Consider the following 15,719-nt stretch of genomic DNA (forward strand, 5'->3'; position numbering starts at 1 on the left):
TGGTCCCTCACTTCGGGCCGCGCGCCCCGCCCCTGGGCCGGCCGGTGGGCTCGGGCGGGGTGCAGAGCGCAGCCAATGGGTGGGCGAGGCGCGGACAACGCCCCGGGGCCTGCGCGCCGCCGCCGCGCCTCATTGGCTGGGCGCGCCCGGGGCGGGCGGGGCGCGGGGGACGTGGGGGGCGGGCGGGCGGGGGAGGCGCCGGGGCGCCGCAGACAAAGAGTGTGCTTCGCGCGCCCGCCCGCGCGCCGCTCCGCGCAGCGGCGACTCCGGGGGTTCGCCGAAGTGGGGCCGTGCGACCCGTCCCGGGAACCCACACCCCGACCCGGGCCTGCGTGGCCCGGGATCCTCCCGGCGTGTGCGATGCGTGTGCGCCGGGTGGGACGGGGGGCGGGGTGCGCGCTCGCTCCGGACTGGTCCCAGGAACCTGGGACCTGGGTTCAGGTTCCCGACTCCGCCGCCGAACCTCAGCGTTCTCGCCTGTATAATGGGGACACTGCAGCGATCACGGATGCGCAGCGCCAGGGCCCTCCAGGCCTGCAGGCTCGGACACAGCGAGCTGCGATACTCCCGGCGGCCAAGCGCCCCTCGGAGAGCCCGGGCCTCCCGCCTGCGCGCCCCCCGTGCGGAGGGCCCGGGGCCACTGGTCGCCCAGCTCTGCACGCGGCGTCTCGGACGGCGGACCTGGAAAAGAAACGGGGACGTGGGCGAGGGGCGCGGCCAGGCCCTCGGAGCCCGGCCCTTGCCCCCGGACTGCGGGAGCCGCAGAAGGTTGTAGAGCGGGGGAGGTCCGGGCAGGGCCGATAGCTGCGGGGCGAACAGGCCAGATCGCAACGCGTCCATAGCAGGGGCCGGGACGCGATGTGGCCGGAGGGGGCGGGAGCCGGACTGCGGGTCTGGGAGCGTACTCGGCTGGGGTCACTGCGAGTAGCTTGGGCAGTGGGAGGAGGGGGTAAGTAGGAGCCGAATTCGCAGTTCTGCCCCCCCCCCCCCCCCCGTCCCTGAGACTGGGACCATTCCCTGGAGATTGTCCGCGTCAGCGACTCCCCCCGCCCCCCCACCTTCCCCCGCGCCTTCTGGAGGCCGGACAGCCCGGCTGGGGCTGAGCTTGGCTGCGCGCTCCGTCCTTCACTCCGAGAGTCAAATAACAGCCAAGCCGGGGCCGACTTCCTTCTTCGCCGCCTGCGGTCGGGATCCCGCTGCGGAGTTTGCAGGTTGGGCAGCGCACGGCTCTTTCACCCCTTTTACCGGTTCTGATGTCAGGATGGAGCCTGCAGTGGATATGCCTCTTAGACAGGTTTTAAAGGTGACAGTTGGTGCTAGGGGGTATATGTCAGGCACACCTGAGCCCTGAAGCACAGTGATACAGAGGCCTCCGGGCGCCAACCGTCAGTGTGGTTTCCTCTCATTCTTCTTAGAGTCTAACTAGAACAATCGTTAAGAAGACACCCAAACCCAGGTCTGCTGACTCCTAGTCCAGTGCTCGTGATGGCTGGTGGGCCCTGAATTAGGGGTCTGGAGGCCTGGGTTTGAATATCGCCAGCCTCCCTGACCCAGCTCCATGCCTCAAGGTGGCAGGGGGGCAGAGGGTGGAAGAGTGTCCAATAAGCCAGAAAAGCAGTAGCATGTGGGCCCCAGGAGAAGCCCAGACCCGAAACGGGGCAGGAGTTGACCGTGGGGATACTCGGGTGGCTGGAGAGGCTTCTGAGACCGTGACGATTAAACTGGACAACCTAAATCCAGGTGACTTGCCTCTAGGAAGGCGTGCCCCTGGGTTGCCCAGACCTCAGGAGGTAAAGCGCAATAGCCTGCACCGTCCTGTGTTTGGAGGCTTGAGAGGAAGTCAGGTACCCAGCAGGGCAGTAGGTCAAATTGTTATGGAACGATAGGGCATTGCAGCATCGCCTTTTTCTTTTTTTCACCTCACCAGAGGATATTTTTTCCATTGCTTTTCAGAGAGAGTGGAAGGGAGAGAGAGACACACACACATCGGTTGGTTGCCTTCTGCACTGCCCCAGGCCCAGGGACCGAACCTGCAACTAAGGTACGTGCCCTTGGCCGGGATCAAACCCGGGACCCTTCAGTCGCCAGCCTGATGCTCTAACCACTGAGCCAAACCGGCCAGGGCGCATGTGCCTTCAACGTCATGCCTGGGGCAGGTTGCATGAGCCCTTGTATGGATGTAGGTGTGAACAAAACCAGCTCCATCTCTGTGACCTCTGACCAGCCGCGCTGTCCGTAGCGAGATTATCAAAGCTTCTGGTCGATGGTAATCTGTGTTCCTTAAATGTAGCCATAGTTTTGTTAGTAACAGCCCTGATGGCAGGACGCCTGAGATAAATACCAAACTGGTGAGTGTCAATTAGAAGCAATCATGTGTCACAAGACCCCCAGGAGGCATGGCCCCTGGCATTACTGCATTCCTGTCCCTCTGTCCTGTCAGTCGTCAGTAGCTGGGTCATTCTGTGAAATCAGTGCTGTAACGGGTCTGGCAGCAGAGGGTAATGCGTGTGGAACTGCCAGTGGTCTGTGCCGCTCCCACTGAACCTTCCCGTAAGTCTATCACCCTACGATAGAGCCTGTTGTGTTCTATGGAGTCACCTGCTTTGTCTTTGGGTCTGATGATACCTCCTGGTTATGGCGGCCGTTGCACCTGTGACCCACCATTGCACGGTCCTGGCTCCCTGGGGGCCCTTAGGAAGGACACCAGCAGCCTGGAACATAGTAGGCACTCAATAGTTGAGCTTCAGGAAGCTTTTTGGAGGGAGGCCCCATCTGGGCAATCCCTGCAGGGATCCAGGTGAGGGATCTGGTGCAGGTGGAGATGGGATCCTGCAAGCTCCCAGCTTAGAGGTGGGGCCCCTTTGGAGGGAGCCAGTGTTCAGGCTGGGGCTTGTTGGGTTTAGTCCAGTCTGTGGGGAATAGTGTCAGGATGGCCCGTGGGGCAGGGAGGAAGGTGTGAAGGCAGGCACTGGGAGAAGATTGGGTCACCTGGGTGCACTGCTGGGTTACTAAACTGTAAAACCACATTTCCCCTTCAAAGCTCTTCCTAACGAGCTGTGAGTTTCTGTGCCCTCAGAGAATCATTCATCAGGTGGTGTCCAGACTAAGCGCAGCTCTGTGCGGGGGCGTGGGAACAAGGCAGACACTCCTCCCTGACCTCCAGGGGCTCTGGGCAGTTAGGGAGAAAATAGGGAGGTCCCCATTTTTGAGTCTGCATTGTTGTATCAGGGAGGGCTCTGTGTCTGTTGTTCCATTTCCTGAGGATAAAATTTCAGCAAAGAATGTGCTTTCTCAGACTCCTCATGTTCTCAAGAGACCCAGACACCCCCTCTCGGGGGAGGGTTCCCTGCAGGGCTCTTCTCAAACCCCAGACTTTAAGGGGCAGGAGGGGTCCAAGGCCAGAGCAGTAGGAGCGCAGCGAGTGGGGAGGAAGAGCCACAGGGACCAGGGGTCAAGCCAGGTTACTGAAAGGTGGGTGGAGTTTTTATTCTGTACAGCTTTTATAATTTCTTACGCAGGACACGTTCGGTGTGGAAAAATTAGGCGCACCAGCTGGAAAAGAAAGTTGCCTCTGCCTTCCCCACCCTTAATCTGTTGAATTCCGTGAAGGAGGCTGTTGGAACCTGGGGTGGGGGGCAAGGCTGGAGCTCAGGTGCCACAAGGTGAGTGGGGTGGGGTGGGCTGAGGACCAGCTGTGTGGACCTGGGGACTTGGGCTGTGCAGGGGACAGTGCCCAGGTGGGCAGGGTCGGGCTGTTCTAGAGGGAGACACTCAGGCTCTGCCTTTGGCTGTTGACACCTTTGCAGGAAACGGAAGATAAGAGCTGATTTCTGTAATGTTATAAACCAACCACCTCGATTTAAAACGGAGTTAATTTGCTCGGCGGGCTTGGCTCAGTGGCTGAGCATCGACCTAGGATCCAGGAGATCGTGGTGCGATTACCAGTCAGGGCAAGTGCCCGGGTTGCGGGCTCGATCCCCGGTCGGGGGCGTGCAGAAGACAGCTGATCAATGACTCTCTCATTGATGTTTCTATCTCTCTTCCTCTCTCTGAAATCAATAAAGACATTAAATAAATAAATAAATAAATAAATAAATAAATAAAATAAGTTAATTTAATTAATCAGCTCAGGTACTGGAGGTTTTCCTAAGGGCCTATTTGACCATCTGGACCAGTGAGGGAGAAGATGCCGCAGTGAGCAGGTGGGGCTTCCTGGTGAGGGGCTGGGGAGCAGCCGCTGGTGTGTGGCCTGGCCCTGAGCAGAGCTGGCTCTGCAGAGTCCCCTTGTCCTGATGAATACCTGTTTGCTGTATGGATGTCTCTGGCCTCTCGTCCGGTCCACCCCTGGAGTGGCCTGGCCTCCCCACTGAGCGAGTCTGCCCTGGGCCTCAGGGATGGAGGGCCTGGGACCCCTTGGAGACAGTCAGCTACTGTCCTGGTAGCCCCTCAGCCCCCAGTCCATGGTCCCCAGAGGTCTCTCTTTGGGTAGACTGAGGAATTCACTTCTCTCCATTGAATTTAGTCTACCCTGAAGTTGCTGCCATACTGGGTGGGCTCCTTGCTTCTTTGTTCAGCTGGAAACGTCCAGTTTGCCGAGGGCCACCAGTCCAGGTGCGCTGTGTGTCTCCCTCCTGTGTACTCCATGCCACTCTGAGCTCACTCAGCCCGGAGCCGGCCAAGAGGCCGAAGGAGGCCAGCTCTGCCAGAGGAGGTGACCAGAAACCCAAGATGGGCAGCGATATAAATAGACATTTGGCAAATGCTTCTAGTCTAAAAATAGAACTAAGGGGGGCCTTCCTGGGGGAGCCCCTGGCCGGCCAGAGGACCAAAGGAGGGGTCCCCAGCTTGGGTTGGGCCTGATCAGGGCAGGAGGGTCGGGCTGAAGGAGCTCAGCCAAGTGTCTTGGCCACAGTGCAGGCTTGCTGGGCTGTCAGTTCTCCATGCCACGCGCAGGCCATGTGGGGCCCACCCTCTGGGCCAGCCCTGTGCTGGCGCTGGAGCCTGGTGAGCTGGCCCGGCTGTGCCCTCCCTAGGGGCTCTGGCGGTCGCATGCGTGGAGAATGGCTGGGTGAGCAAGCTTTCCCTGGCCAGCGGGCACTGGGAGGACGCACCAAGGCCAGTGGCCAGAGGAGGGCAGTGTGCCCTCGCCTGAACCCTGGGCTGAGTTGGTAGGTGAGTTGGCCTTGGCACGGTGGGGAAGTGAGACTGGGCAGGAGAGGTCGGGAGGGGCCAGAGAACGGCATGTGCTGAGCCCAGAGGCCGGCCCGGGGGAGTGCGCCGGGGACGGTGGGGACAGCGGAGATGGCTGGCTCAGCCTGGGCTCGCCGCGGCCACTCCCTGGGACTAAGGCGACGTGGGCCGCTGATACGGAAAAGACGCGAATGGCCAACAGATGGGAAAAAGAAACATTCGCCTTCGCCTGCCTCCTGCGGGGGGACAACCAGCCCGGGCTGTGGGCTCCCCTGTGTCGGCTGCATCTCCGCCATCCGAGTCCAGTTGTTGCTGTTTTCTGTTCTGTTTTGCTCAACTTCACCTGAGGGTGTTTTCCCATTGATTTTAGATAGGGAGGGAGGGAGGGAGGGAGGGAGGGAGGGAGGGAGGGAGGGAGAGAGAGGGACAGAGAGAGAGACAGGGAGACGGACAGAGAGAGGGACAGAGAGATGGACAGAGAGAGAGACAGAGATGGACAGAGAGAGAGAGGGACAGAGAGATGGACAGAGAGAGAGATAGAGAGATGGACAGAGAGACAGACAGAGGGACAGAGAGAGAGGTAGAGAGATGGACAGAGAGACAGAGAGAGGGACAGAGAGAGAGAAATATCGATGTGTGAGACACATTGATTGGTTGCCTCCTGCACTCGGGATCGAACCTGCAGCCCAGGTCGTGCCCTTGACTGGGAATTGAACCTGTGACCCTTCAGTGTGCAGGGCGATGCTCTAACCATTGAGCAACCGGCCAGGGCTGCTGTCTGGATTTTTAAATAACTTGTAGTTACTCCTTTTGTTATACCCTGGAAACGCATTTAAGATGTGTCGAGTTCCTCCACGGCCCTTGGACCAGCATGGCCCCCAGCCCAGCGAGCCCAGCGGGGCCAGCAGCGCCCTTGCCCACCTTCCTGGAGGCTGGCCCTTGCCCTTTGGTTGGTCCTGGCTTGAGCCGTGTGTGCGATGTCTGTCTCCCCCTGGAGGATGGCCTGGCCTCCCTTGCTCAGGCCGGGTGGGGCTGAGCCTGGTGGGGCTCTGGTGTAGGTGGCAGAGGCGTAAAGCAGGCCTCCCTGCTAATAATAATATCACTCCCCACTGGGAGGGGAGGTCCCAGTGGGCAACCATGGGCTCTGTCTTCTGCCATCCATGCACGACTCAGAGAAGTCACACCACTGACCCCAGACCACACAGCTGGGTAAGGGGGAGCCAGGAGCCAAACCCAGCTTGAGCATTCCCCCCAAATCATGTGAGGTTCCCCTCGACTAAGACCCCAGCCTGCCCAGCAACCCGAAGGCCTCTTTGCCATCTACTGAGTCAGGTCAAGACAAGTGTGAGCAGCTGACTCTGCCCTAGGTCCATCCATCTGTCTGTCACCTATCATCTAACCATTCATCCATCTATTGACCCATCTACCCACCCACTCGCCCATCCACACACCTACCCACTCATCCACTCTCCCATTTATTTACCCCCCCACTCATCCATCCACCCACCCATTCGCCATCTATCCATCCATCTACCCACCCACCTATCCAGCCACCCACTGACCCATCCATCCATTCACTGACTTGTTTTCATGCATTTATTCACTGAACCTCCCCAGGGTGCCTGCCTTGTGCCGGGTGCTGCGGGCTCAGAGACAAACCTGCTGCGACTCTGCCTGGCAGAGTTCATGGCGGGGCGGGGAGACGTTGAGACCTGCACAGAGCAGCCTGCGCAGAGAGGTGGCATGTTTTCTGTTTCTGCTGTGAGAAGGGGAAAGTTTGGGCATGTTTGTTTGGGAGACAAAGGGCAGGTGAAACTTGGCTGCAGTGACAGAGAAAACATCCTGTCTCAAATGTCACCTCTTGGGCTGCCTTTTCTAATAGCCGCCCCCCCAGCCCAATGCTCCCTGTCCCCTCTTTACTCTATGTCTCTCCTTGGTCCTTACCACCACCTGGCAGGCTCTGTGTTTTCATTTATTGTGTTGGTGTCTGTCTCCCCACCTAGAACAGAGGACCCACAGGGCAGGAACATCAGTCTGTTTACTGCTGTGGCCCGGTGTCTGGAACTTGGCATGTAGTAGGCATACAGCGTTTGTTGCATGAGGGGAGGGCATGGGCAAGACCAGACTGCTGTCCAGGGGGGAGATGATACAAGCGGGGGCTGTGCAGACGGATAGTGAAAGTGGATCTGAACATGAACTTCAGAGGTCTGACCGCAGGACTGGGTGCCTCACAGGGGGAAAGGCATCCAGGGTAATTTCTGGCTTCCTGGCTCAGGTGCCAGGGGGTGAGTGGCACTTAACACATTAGACGCTCTGCAGGAAATATGGGACTAAACTGTTCCCCTTTCTTTCAGTTAGACAACATTCTTCAAGCTTCCTCATCACGCAAGGTCCTGGCCTTCCAAGTATAGCATCTGAAATTGAACCCAAGCCCCAGCTGTATTTGCCCTGCTCATAACAGTCCTGTCACCTCCTTTTTTCTAGAACCTATTCTCCTGTTAATGCAGCCTTTGCATTTGCCTGGCCACTTTCACAGGGACGTGCCTGGATCTTGCTCTGAGTGGTCACACATGTGAGGCAGGTACTATCCTTCCGTGGATGCAGAAGTGGAGGCACAGAATGGTCAAGGGGCTTGCCCAGGGTTTCAGAGCTGACATGAGTGGCAGAGCTGGGCTTGGAACACAGGCAGCTTGGCTCCTAACCAGACTGAGCTGTTTCTCTCTAAAGTCCAGGAATGGCATTAAGACTGGCCTTGGACGGGCCACATCCTGCCCTTTGCCCTCTGCCGTGGCAGCTGCCACTGGCAACTTGTGTCCCCACTCACAAACTGCTGGGCAGGTGCCAGTGAGGCTGCCCTCTGTCAGCTCTCAGCCTGTTCAGGGCCCGCGTGCAAGTTCACCCACCAGGACACAAGGCCCTGCCCTGGGGCTACCCTGACAGGGCGGCCTGGATCCTGGTCAGGGTACCCTTGGGCAAGTTCATGGCTTCTCCGAGCCTCAGGGTCCTTGCAGCTGCAGTGGTTTCGAGTGATGAGCGGACAGAAGCAGCCTCTTGTTGGAGCAGCTCTTTCATGAGTGTCCTGGTTGGTTAGAGGCCAAACTGCCAGTCCCAGAGGTGGGCCCGGCAGGACGTGGGCCCCTCACTCAGCGAGCTCTGTTCAGTGCTGGATCTGTGCCGGATGCTGGGGACTCAGTGGAGGCAGACTTGGCCAGGGCCCCAGAAGCAGGAGAGACAGATACGGGCATAGCAGGGACAGTGTGGGACCAGGGCGGTGTGAAGGGCGTGGGACCAACAGTGAGCCGTGACTGGTGTTCGTGCTGCGCCCAGGAGGACTCTGGCCAGCCTCCTCAGTGCCAGGCACCAGTGGCCCATTGTCCTCACCCCTTCCCTGCCAACTGGACTCTTTGAGGACTGGGCCTGGGCCTCAGTGCAGCCTCAGCTCAGAGAGTGTTTGTTGAATGAATAAGTGAGGGAGTTTTGAGGGTTTTCCAGGCAGGAACAATTCCAGGGGAGTCAGGGAGGCCCAAGACACAAGTGAGGCCTGAACTGGGGCTTGGAGGGGCAGGGACATCACAGCCCTGTCCCTGGACCTTCCAGGAGGTGTCTGGACGTGGTCTGGGCCCAGGCCCGCAGCGGTATGGACAGTGGTCCTGTTTCCCGAGAGCCCAAAAGCTCTGGTGGACTCTCTCTGCTTCCCCACAGCTGGGTCCTGAGGCCACTTGGACAAGGGGCCTTTGGGGGTGGGTGGGCGGGAGTCCAGGTGGGCATCGACCTGCCTGTTTCCCAGCCCGACCTCTGCCTTCTGGGCCACTGGCCAGCAGGCTCCTGCTTCCTGTCCCCTGCCCCCACCACAGGTATTTAAGGTCTGGGAGGAGCTGACCTGGGGGTGGTGGCATCAGACTGCTCTCAGGCAGGGAAACCCCAGGGCCTTCCCCGCCACCCACATCGCCCATGGATTTTGTTGCTGGAGCCATCGGAGGTAACAGACAGGGACAGCAGGGCCTCGTAGGGGACTGCTGCTCCTGGGGTACCAGGAGGAGCTGGGATGCTCTGCCTTGTGGGGTGGCCTCTGGCAGACGTGGGGTTTGAGGAGCCACTCCAGAAGTGGCTGGGTCCTCGGCCTGCCCATGGGTGCTGGGTGCCGGGAAGACAGAGCTGGTTCCTGGGGGTCTCGGGCGGCTGCGCAGGGCGGGGTGCAGGTGGAGGGGGTGGGGTGAGTCTGCACTGGCCTGGGCGGCTCAGCTGGGAAGGCTGAGGGGCAGTTTCGGGGATGGAGGGTGGCCCAGGGGGCAGAGGGTGGTTTCTGCCTGGGCCAGGCGGAGGCGGGGAGTGATCAGCACAGAGGGCCGGCGAGCCGAGCCGTGGACAGGACAAGAGGCTCCGGGAGAGGGTGGACGGTGAGGACAACAGACCAGGAAGCCGTGGGCAGAGGGGGGGGGCCCAGCCCCGCCCCAGCCCCCCCCCACCCCCCTGCTGTGTGCAATCCTGGCTTTGCTGGGCTCACGGACTGTTTTCACTTCTGGGGAAAAGGCTCATTTCGAAAGACTGACTCAGACAGATAACTGGCCTGTTGGGTAACAGGCTCAGACGGGGCCCCGGCTCTTCCCGGCCATCCATCCTGCAGGCTGGGGAGGCCGTTTTGGGCTGGGAACCCCTAGCCTGGCTTATCACGTGAAACAGCCGTGGGCTCCTCGTTCACACTCCTGGGAACGGTGTGGGAGAGGAGGGCAGTGCCCAGCGGGGCAGACCAGGGCCCTGGCCCCATCAAGAGGCTTGCTGAGGTCCTGCTGTGTGCCGGGCCTGAGGCCAGCGGCTGCCCTGGACGTTAGCCCCCTAAAGAGGAGGCTCAGAGAACAAGGCTTGACTTGCCCAAGATCACACAGCCAGGAAGGGCTCCTGAGTCCTGGGTGTTTCCTCCAGAGCCCACCGAAGGCCTGGGTAGAAAGGGCCTCTGCTCTATGCAGGGTCCTGGATCACAAGGACCAGATGTGGGTCTTATCCTTGAGAGAATCCAGTTCTAGAGGCAGAGGTGGCATGCTGTGTGACAAAGCCATGTGACAGGGGCTCTGATCAACATGCATCTGGGCACAGAGGCAGCCCTGACTACAGGGTGAGGGAGGGCTCCAGAGAGGAGGTCATGCTGTGGCAGGACTTTGATGGATGAGTAGGAGTTTGCTGAGGTATATGCGAGGGTCAAGGAGGGTAATTCTACCCAAGTCAGTCATTCATTTCATTCTATTCATGCATATTTATTGATTCCTGGGATACCAAGTAAATAGGGCCCAGCCCCACATACATTATTGTCCTCTGATGGCCCTCACACCCCAGCCCCAGGGACCTGCCTGCTCACTCTGGCTCCCCCATGGCAGTGCTGGGGCTTGGACATTGAGTCCCTGAAAAGGAGATAGAAGCGGGACTGTGGCACCCAGCCCGCTTTGCAGGGACAGAGGGCCCTGGCCCAGGGAGCCTTGCATCCCACTCTGTTCCCACACAGACTCGTGGTCCCAGGCAGCCCTCATGGAGCCCTGGGGTGCCTGGGCTCTCCCACCCCCAGACAAACCCTTCACAGCCTGAGGTTTGAGGACTCAGCAAGTGTCGGACCAGAAGTTCTTTCAAAACGTGACACCAGGGGGCAGGCTGAGGGCGTCCCTGGCTTTCAGAACAAGGCACCTGGGGGCCAAGACTCAGGGGGGGAGGCATCGCCAGCAGCCGTTAGGAGTCGCTTCAGCTCTCTGAGCCTCCGCTTCCTTGTTTCCAGCACGGGGCGGCTCTCCCATCGATGATGCACAGCGTGGACCAAGAGTGTGGGTCTGTTCCCCTCCTCCTCTGCTCCCACTGTCCTCACCCCTGTTCTCTGGTTTCCTTCCAGGCATCTGCGGTGTTGCTGTGGGCTACCCCCTGGACACGGTGAAGGTGCAGTGACAGGCCCTGCCACCCACCCCAAGGCCCCTGCCTGCGCTTAGGCCACCCTGCGAGTCTCCTGCACCCCATCCACTGCCAGAGAGCTTTCTAGAGTGCTAATCGGACCCAGACCTCCCCACCGTCCTCAGGACTGTCCCTCCCTCTCCCTCAGCATGAGCCTCAGGTTTCTCCTCTTAAAAGGGGTTCACTGTCCCTGCTCTCCCCGCCGTCAGTGCCTGTGACCATCGAGGAGCTGGCTCTTTCCTCCCCCCAGGGCCTGCTGACCATGCCCAGGCCTGGAGCCACCCCTTCCTGAAGCCTGCTTCTCCCACAGGTCAGGATCCAGACGGAGCCCAAGTACACAAGCATCTGGCACTGCGTCCGGGACACCTACCTCCGAGAGCGGGTAGGCCTGGGCCAGAGTGACGGGCAGGGGATGTCGGGGCTGGCACTCCAGGCCTGCCACTCACCAACAAGCCAGGCGATGTTGAGCCCGTCTGGGCCTCGGTTCTCTCCAAATGGGAATAATTGTAACAGCCTCCCAGCTTCCTCTGAGGCCCAGGGCTGGGGTGTCGGGCACACAGGTGTTTGGAATGAGGTCCTACCTCCAGGAGAGGATCTATCGGTCTTATCTGGGGACTTTGAAGGCCTGGGGACACCCATGTGTTTGCATTTCTGTCCCCTGCAGGCTGGGCAGCAGCAGTGCTGGGTGGAGTTGTCAGGTCCCCAGGGTCCAGGTCAGAGACCTGTCCAGAGCTAGGACACAGGGACATTTACCAAAGTGAAGTTGAGGCTGTCCAGGGACGAGCAAAAGGAAAATAGCAACAATGAAGCCTGTCAGTTCACCAGCCTCATCGCCAAGCAGCTGCCCTGGGTCCAGCCTGGCCCTGTCTCTTCGGTTCCTCATTAAGTTGGTATTATGGTCCCCGTAGTATCACCACCTCTCAAGTTGATACTGTGATCCCCGTTTTACAGCCCAGGATGCCGAGGCCCTGGGCAGCAGGCGACTTGCCCGGAGTCCCGCAGCCAGGGAGGGCCTGCAGGGTGAGACGGGGCCATCTTCCCGGCCGGCCTCTGGTCTGACTCGGGCCCTTGGGTCCCACCCACCCGTCCGCCAGGTGTGGGGATTCTACAGGGGCCTCTCGCTGCCCGTGTGCACGGTGTCCCTGGTCTCGTCCCTGTCGTTCGGCACCTACCGCCACTGCCTCTCGCACATCTGCCGGTTCCGGTATGGCAGTGCCGACGCCAAGCCCGCCAGGACCGACATCACGCTCTCGGGTTTCGCCTCGGGCCTCGTCCGGGTGAGTGGGCCGGGCGGGGGGTCCCGGGCGGCGGTCGTGGGGAAAGGCTGGGAGGGCCTGAGAGGTGGCCAAGCCCAGAGGCAGGGAAACTGAGGCTCGGTGAGCGCAGAGACGAGATGGGGGCTGGGGGACTCTGGGAGGGGACTCCGCTGACTCATTAGCTGAGGGGGCTTGAGGATGCCGGGAGCCTCTCTGAACTTCTTACCCTTCGTCAGTAAGAGGCGTCACGGTGACGACTGGTGAGGTGACGTGCAAAGCCCCCAGCACAGTCTGACAGGTGTGGGCATCCGTGAAATGGTGAACGGCACTGTTAGTAATGTCATGTTACATATTAATGTTATTAAGTACTTACGTTGTTTTATTATTTACATTAAGTACATGAATTAAATAATACATTAATATGTCGTTAACATATTAACGATGTGACTAAATGCTCTCATGAACCCGAGTCACAGCCACTACCTGACACCTACTGTGTGTCCAGCCCGCTCTGCGCTGGGACGTGTGTGTGGCTGAAGCAAGTGCTGGCTTTGGCCTGGGTGGGCAGAGTTGGCTCTGAATGCAGCTCCACCAGGGCCGTGGGCCAGCCTGAAGCTTCACGGGGCCCGGGGTTCCCAATGTCACCGTGGGGAACATGACACCGACCGGAGACCAGGTCTAGGGGAGTGTGGGCAGTGCCGGTGCCCCCTCATTGCTGCTGCGTCTCTGCTCCAGGTGTTCCTGACCTCGCCTACCGAGGTGGCCAAGGTCCGCCTGCAGACGCAGACGCAGCAGCAGCGGCGATCCTCAGCCTCCTGGCCCTCGGCAGCGCCCCCCATGTGTCCTGCGCCCCCTTCGGGCCTGGTGCCTGGGCCCAAGTACCGGGGGCCGCTGCACTGCCTGGCCACGGTGGCCCGTGAGGAGGGCCTGCGGGGCCTCTACAAGGGCAGCTCTGCCCTGCTCTTCCGCGAGGGCCACTCCTTCGCCACCTACTTCCTCTCCTATTCCATCCTCAGCGAGTGGCTCACCCCTGCAGGCCACAGCCAGCCAGGTGAGTGGGGGCTGGGGCCTGGGAAGGGGGCAGGCTCAGCCAGTGGGAATTGAGTCACGCGGCACATTGGTACCCCAGAGCCTCCCAGGGTGGGAACCCCAGTGCTCTTGACGCTGAGGGTCAGGACAGACCCCCTCTGTGTGGTCTTGGACACGGTGGAGTGAGCCCAGGGCTCCATTACGGCTGGGCCCTGCCCTGGGTGCCCCACCCACTCTCCTCTCATGCTCAGTCAGCTTCCAATCAGGGCGCTCCCTTGTGGGTCTCCCCCTGCAGATGTCTTGGGCGTGCTGCTGGCCGGTGGCTGTGCAGGGGTCCTGGCCTGGGCTGTGGCCACCCCCATGGACGTGATTAAGACCCGCCTGCAGGCCGATGGGCAGGGCCAGCAGCGCTACCGGGGCCTCCTGCACTGCATGGTGACCAGTGTGCGAGAGGAGGGGCCGCGGGTCCTTTTCAAGGGGCTGACGCTCAACTGCTGCCGGGCCTTCCCTGTCAACATGGTGGTCTTTGTCGCCTACGAGGCCGCGCTGAGTCTCTCCCGGGGCCTGCTCAAATAGCTGGTCCCATCGCCCAGGGGCCAGCCCGCCGGCAGCTTCCAGAGGTCACAGTAGCTGGTGGAGGCGAAGGGAAGTGTCCTCACACGTGGTCACCCAGGACAGCCGGGAGCCACCCTAAAGACAGTCTGCTGGGGCCTGGGCTTGGCCCACCCAGCTACAGACCAGAGAAGGTCCAGAGGCCCATCTGCTACCAGCCCTGGGTTGGCCTGGGGGTCACATGAGCCAGGGAGGAGTCCTCTTGGGTGAGGACATCCCTCACGTGGAGTTGTGGGTGCAGGTGGTCAGTTGTTCATTCCAGCCACCCTGTGGCCTCTCCCCACCACCCGTCTTCAGAGCACCCATGTCCCCGCCACCACCGTTTACTCGGCTGTCCTCTTGGCCACCCACATCCACCCCACTCCTCTCTGCTGCTATTTAGGGCACTCTTCACCCCCTGTCCCTTAGCTGCAGCTCAGCTGGTCCCCCCGACAGGACTGAGGCACAGCTGTTTGGTTCGGGCACCAGACTGCTCAGAGCAGCACTGCCCGTGGCCGTGGTGAGCTGGTGTGAGGGCAGGTCATGTATCCCCACCCTGCCTGGAGGCGTAGAGGGGGCCTGTTGTCAATTAAACTTTCCTGAGGATGTCCAGTGGTGCTGCTCTGTGGTGTGGTGATCAGGGTCCCCCCCTTCAGTGCATCCTCAGAGGCCAAGCTCCCCAAACCTGTGGGTCAGCGCCCCGCCCAGCATTCTGGCTGGTTCCACTCCCTCGGCCTTCAGACCTGGGGGCCTGGCCCGTGGGCTGGGCCCTGCCACAGCAGGCTGTTCGGCATCCAGCATGACACCTGCTCTCCTCGCTACCGTCTCAAATCCATCCCCTTTCTGAGCAAAACCGGGTTCCAGCCAGTTCCAGACAGCTGCCTGGTCCCATCAGTGCCCGGACACAGCTGTGAGCCGTCTTTCCATGGGGGCCTGGAGGAGGGAGGGGTCGGTGTGTCCTGAACACTGCTGGGTGCCAGGCACCTTACACAGCTTATCACAACAGCCTGGCCAGGTGAGGAAACAGCTCAGAGGGGGAGCTGGGTGTGCTCCAGGCCACACCGCAGGGAGGGTGGGGGGCTCCTGAGGCTCCAGCTGTCTCCCTGGCACCACATGCCTTCCAGTGACGGGGCCAATGGGGGCCACTGGGAGCCAGAGCTGGCAGGTGCTGACAAACCTGCTGGGTCCCCTCTGCAGCAGCCTGGACTACACTCCCTCACAGACACCAGCCTTGACTCTGTCCTTGGACAGAACACGTTCCTATTCCCAGACCCACGGGTGGATCACCCTGGCCTGGCCTGCTTGTCATACTGACCCTGTTCGCTTACACAGGTGCTCTCTGCAGGAACGCCCTTCCCTCTCCTCTCCTGGCTCACTCCCCATCTCAGACACACTTCCTCCAGGAAGCTATCCCTGCCTGACCACCAGGCCGCTTTCAGGTGTCTCTTACTCAGATCCCACAGGGCTACCCAAGGACAGCACATGTCTGATTTGGGAAATACCCAGCTCGGGGCCTGGTATGGGCAGGAGCTCAGGGGCTGTGGAACGACTGAGTGGGTGAGTGAGTAAATGAAGTCCTGGAGTATTTCCTGGAAGTTCATCCAGCTTAGAGTTCAAGTTGCTGACACTCTGGCCAGGTGCCTGGAAAAGGGGGTCAGCTAACAAAAGGTTTTAATAATTCATCAAAACCCTGACCCTGTGCCCACTTCTGGCAAGTAGACCACCAGA

General features: G+C 60.4%; 1 protein-coding gene across 1 annotated transcript; it reads left to right on the forward strand.

The window, feature by feature from the left end:
• Nucleotides 1-9,070: 9,070 nt before the first annotated feature.
• On the forward strand, nt 9,071-14,603 carry SLC25A47 (solute carrier family 25 member 47). Its single transcript, XM_081160282.1, has 6 exons — nt 9,071-9,169; nt 11,060-11,103; nt 11,426-11,497; nt 12,210-12,392; nt 13,107-13,422; nt 13,696-14,603. Exons 1-6 carry the CDS (start codon nt 9,142-9,144, stop codon nt 13,974-13,976), a joined length of 924 nt encoding a protein of 307 aa, XP_081016408.1. The 5' UTR covers nt 9,071-9,141; the 3' UTR covers nt 13,977-14,603.
• The last annotated feature ends 1,116 nt before the right edge of the window (nt 14,604-15,719 follow it).

The sequence above is a fragment of the Miniopterus schreibersii genome, assembly GCF_964146895.1.
Source record: "Miniopterus schreibersii genome assembly, chromosome: 1".
Classification (NCBI taxonomy): Eukaryota; Metazoa; Chordata; class Mammalia; order Chiroptera; family Miniopteridae; genus Miniopterus; species Miniopterus schreibersii.

Excerpts from the sequence above, each read along its gene's own strand:
- SLC25A47 (XM_081160282.1), top strand. The coding sequence starts at position 9,142 with ATGGATTTTGTTGCTGGAGCCATCGGAG. Across the intron at positions 9,170-11,059 it reads TGTTGCTGGAGCCATCGGAG|GCATCTGCGGTGTTGCTGTG; the intron begins GTAACAGACAGG and ends GTTTCCTTCCAG. Across the intron at positions 13,423-13,695 it reads TGCAGGCCACAGCCAGCCAG|ATGTCTTGGGCGTGCTGCTG; the intron begins GTGAGTGGGGGC and ends CTCCCCCTGCAG.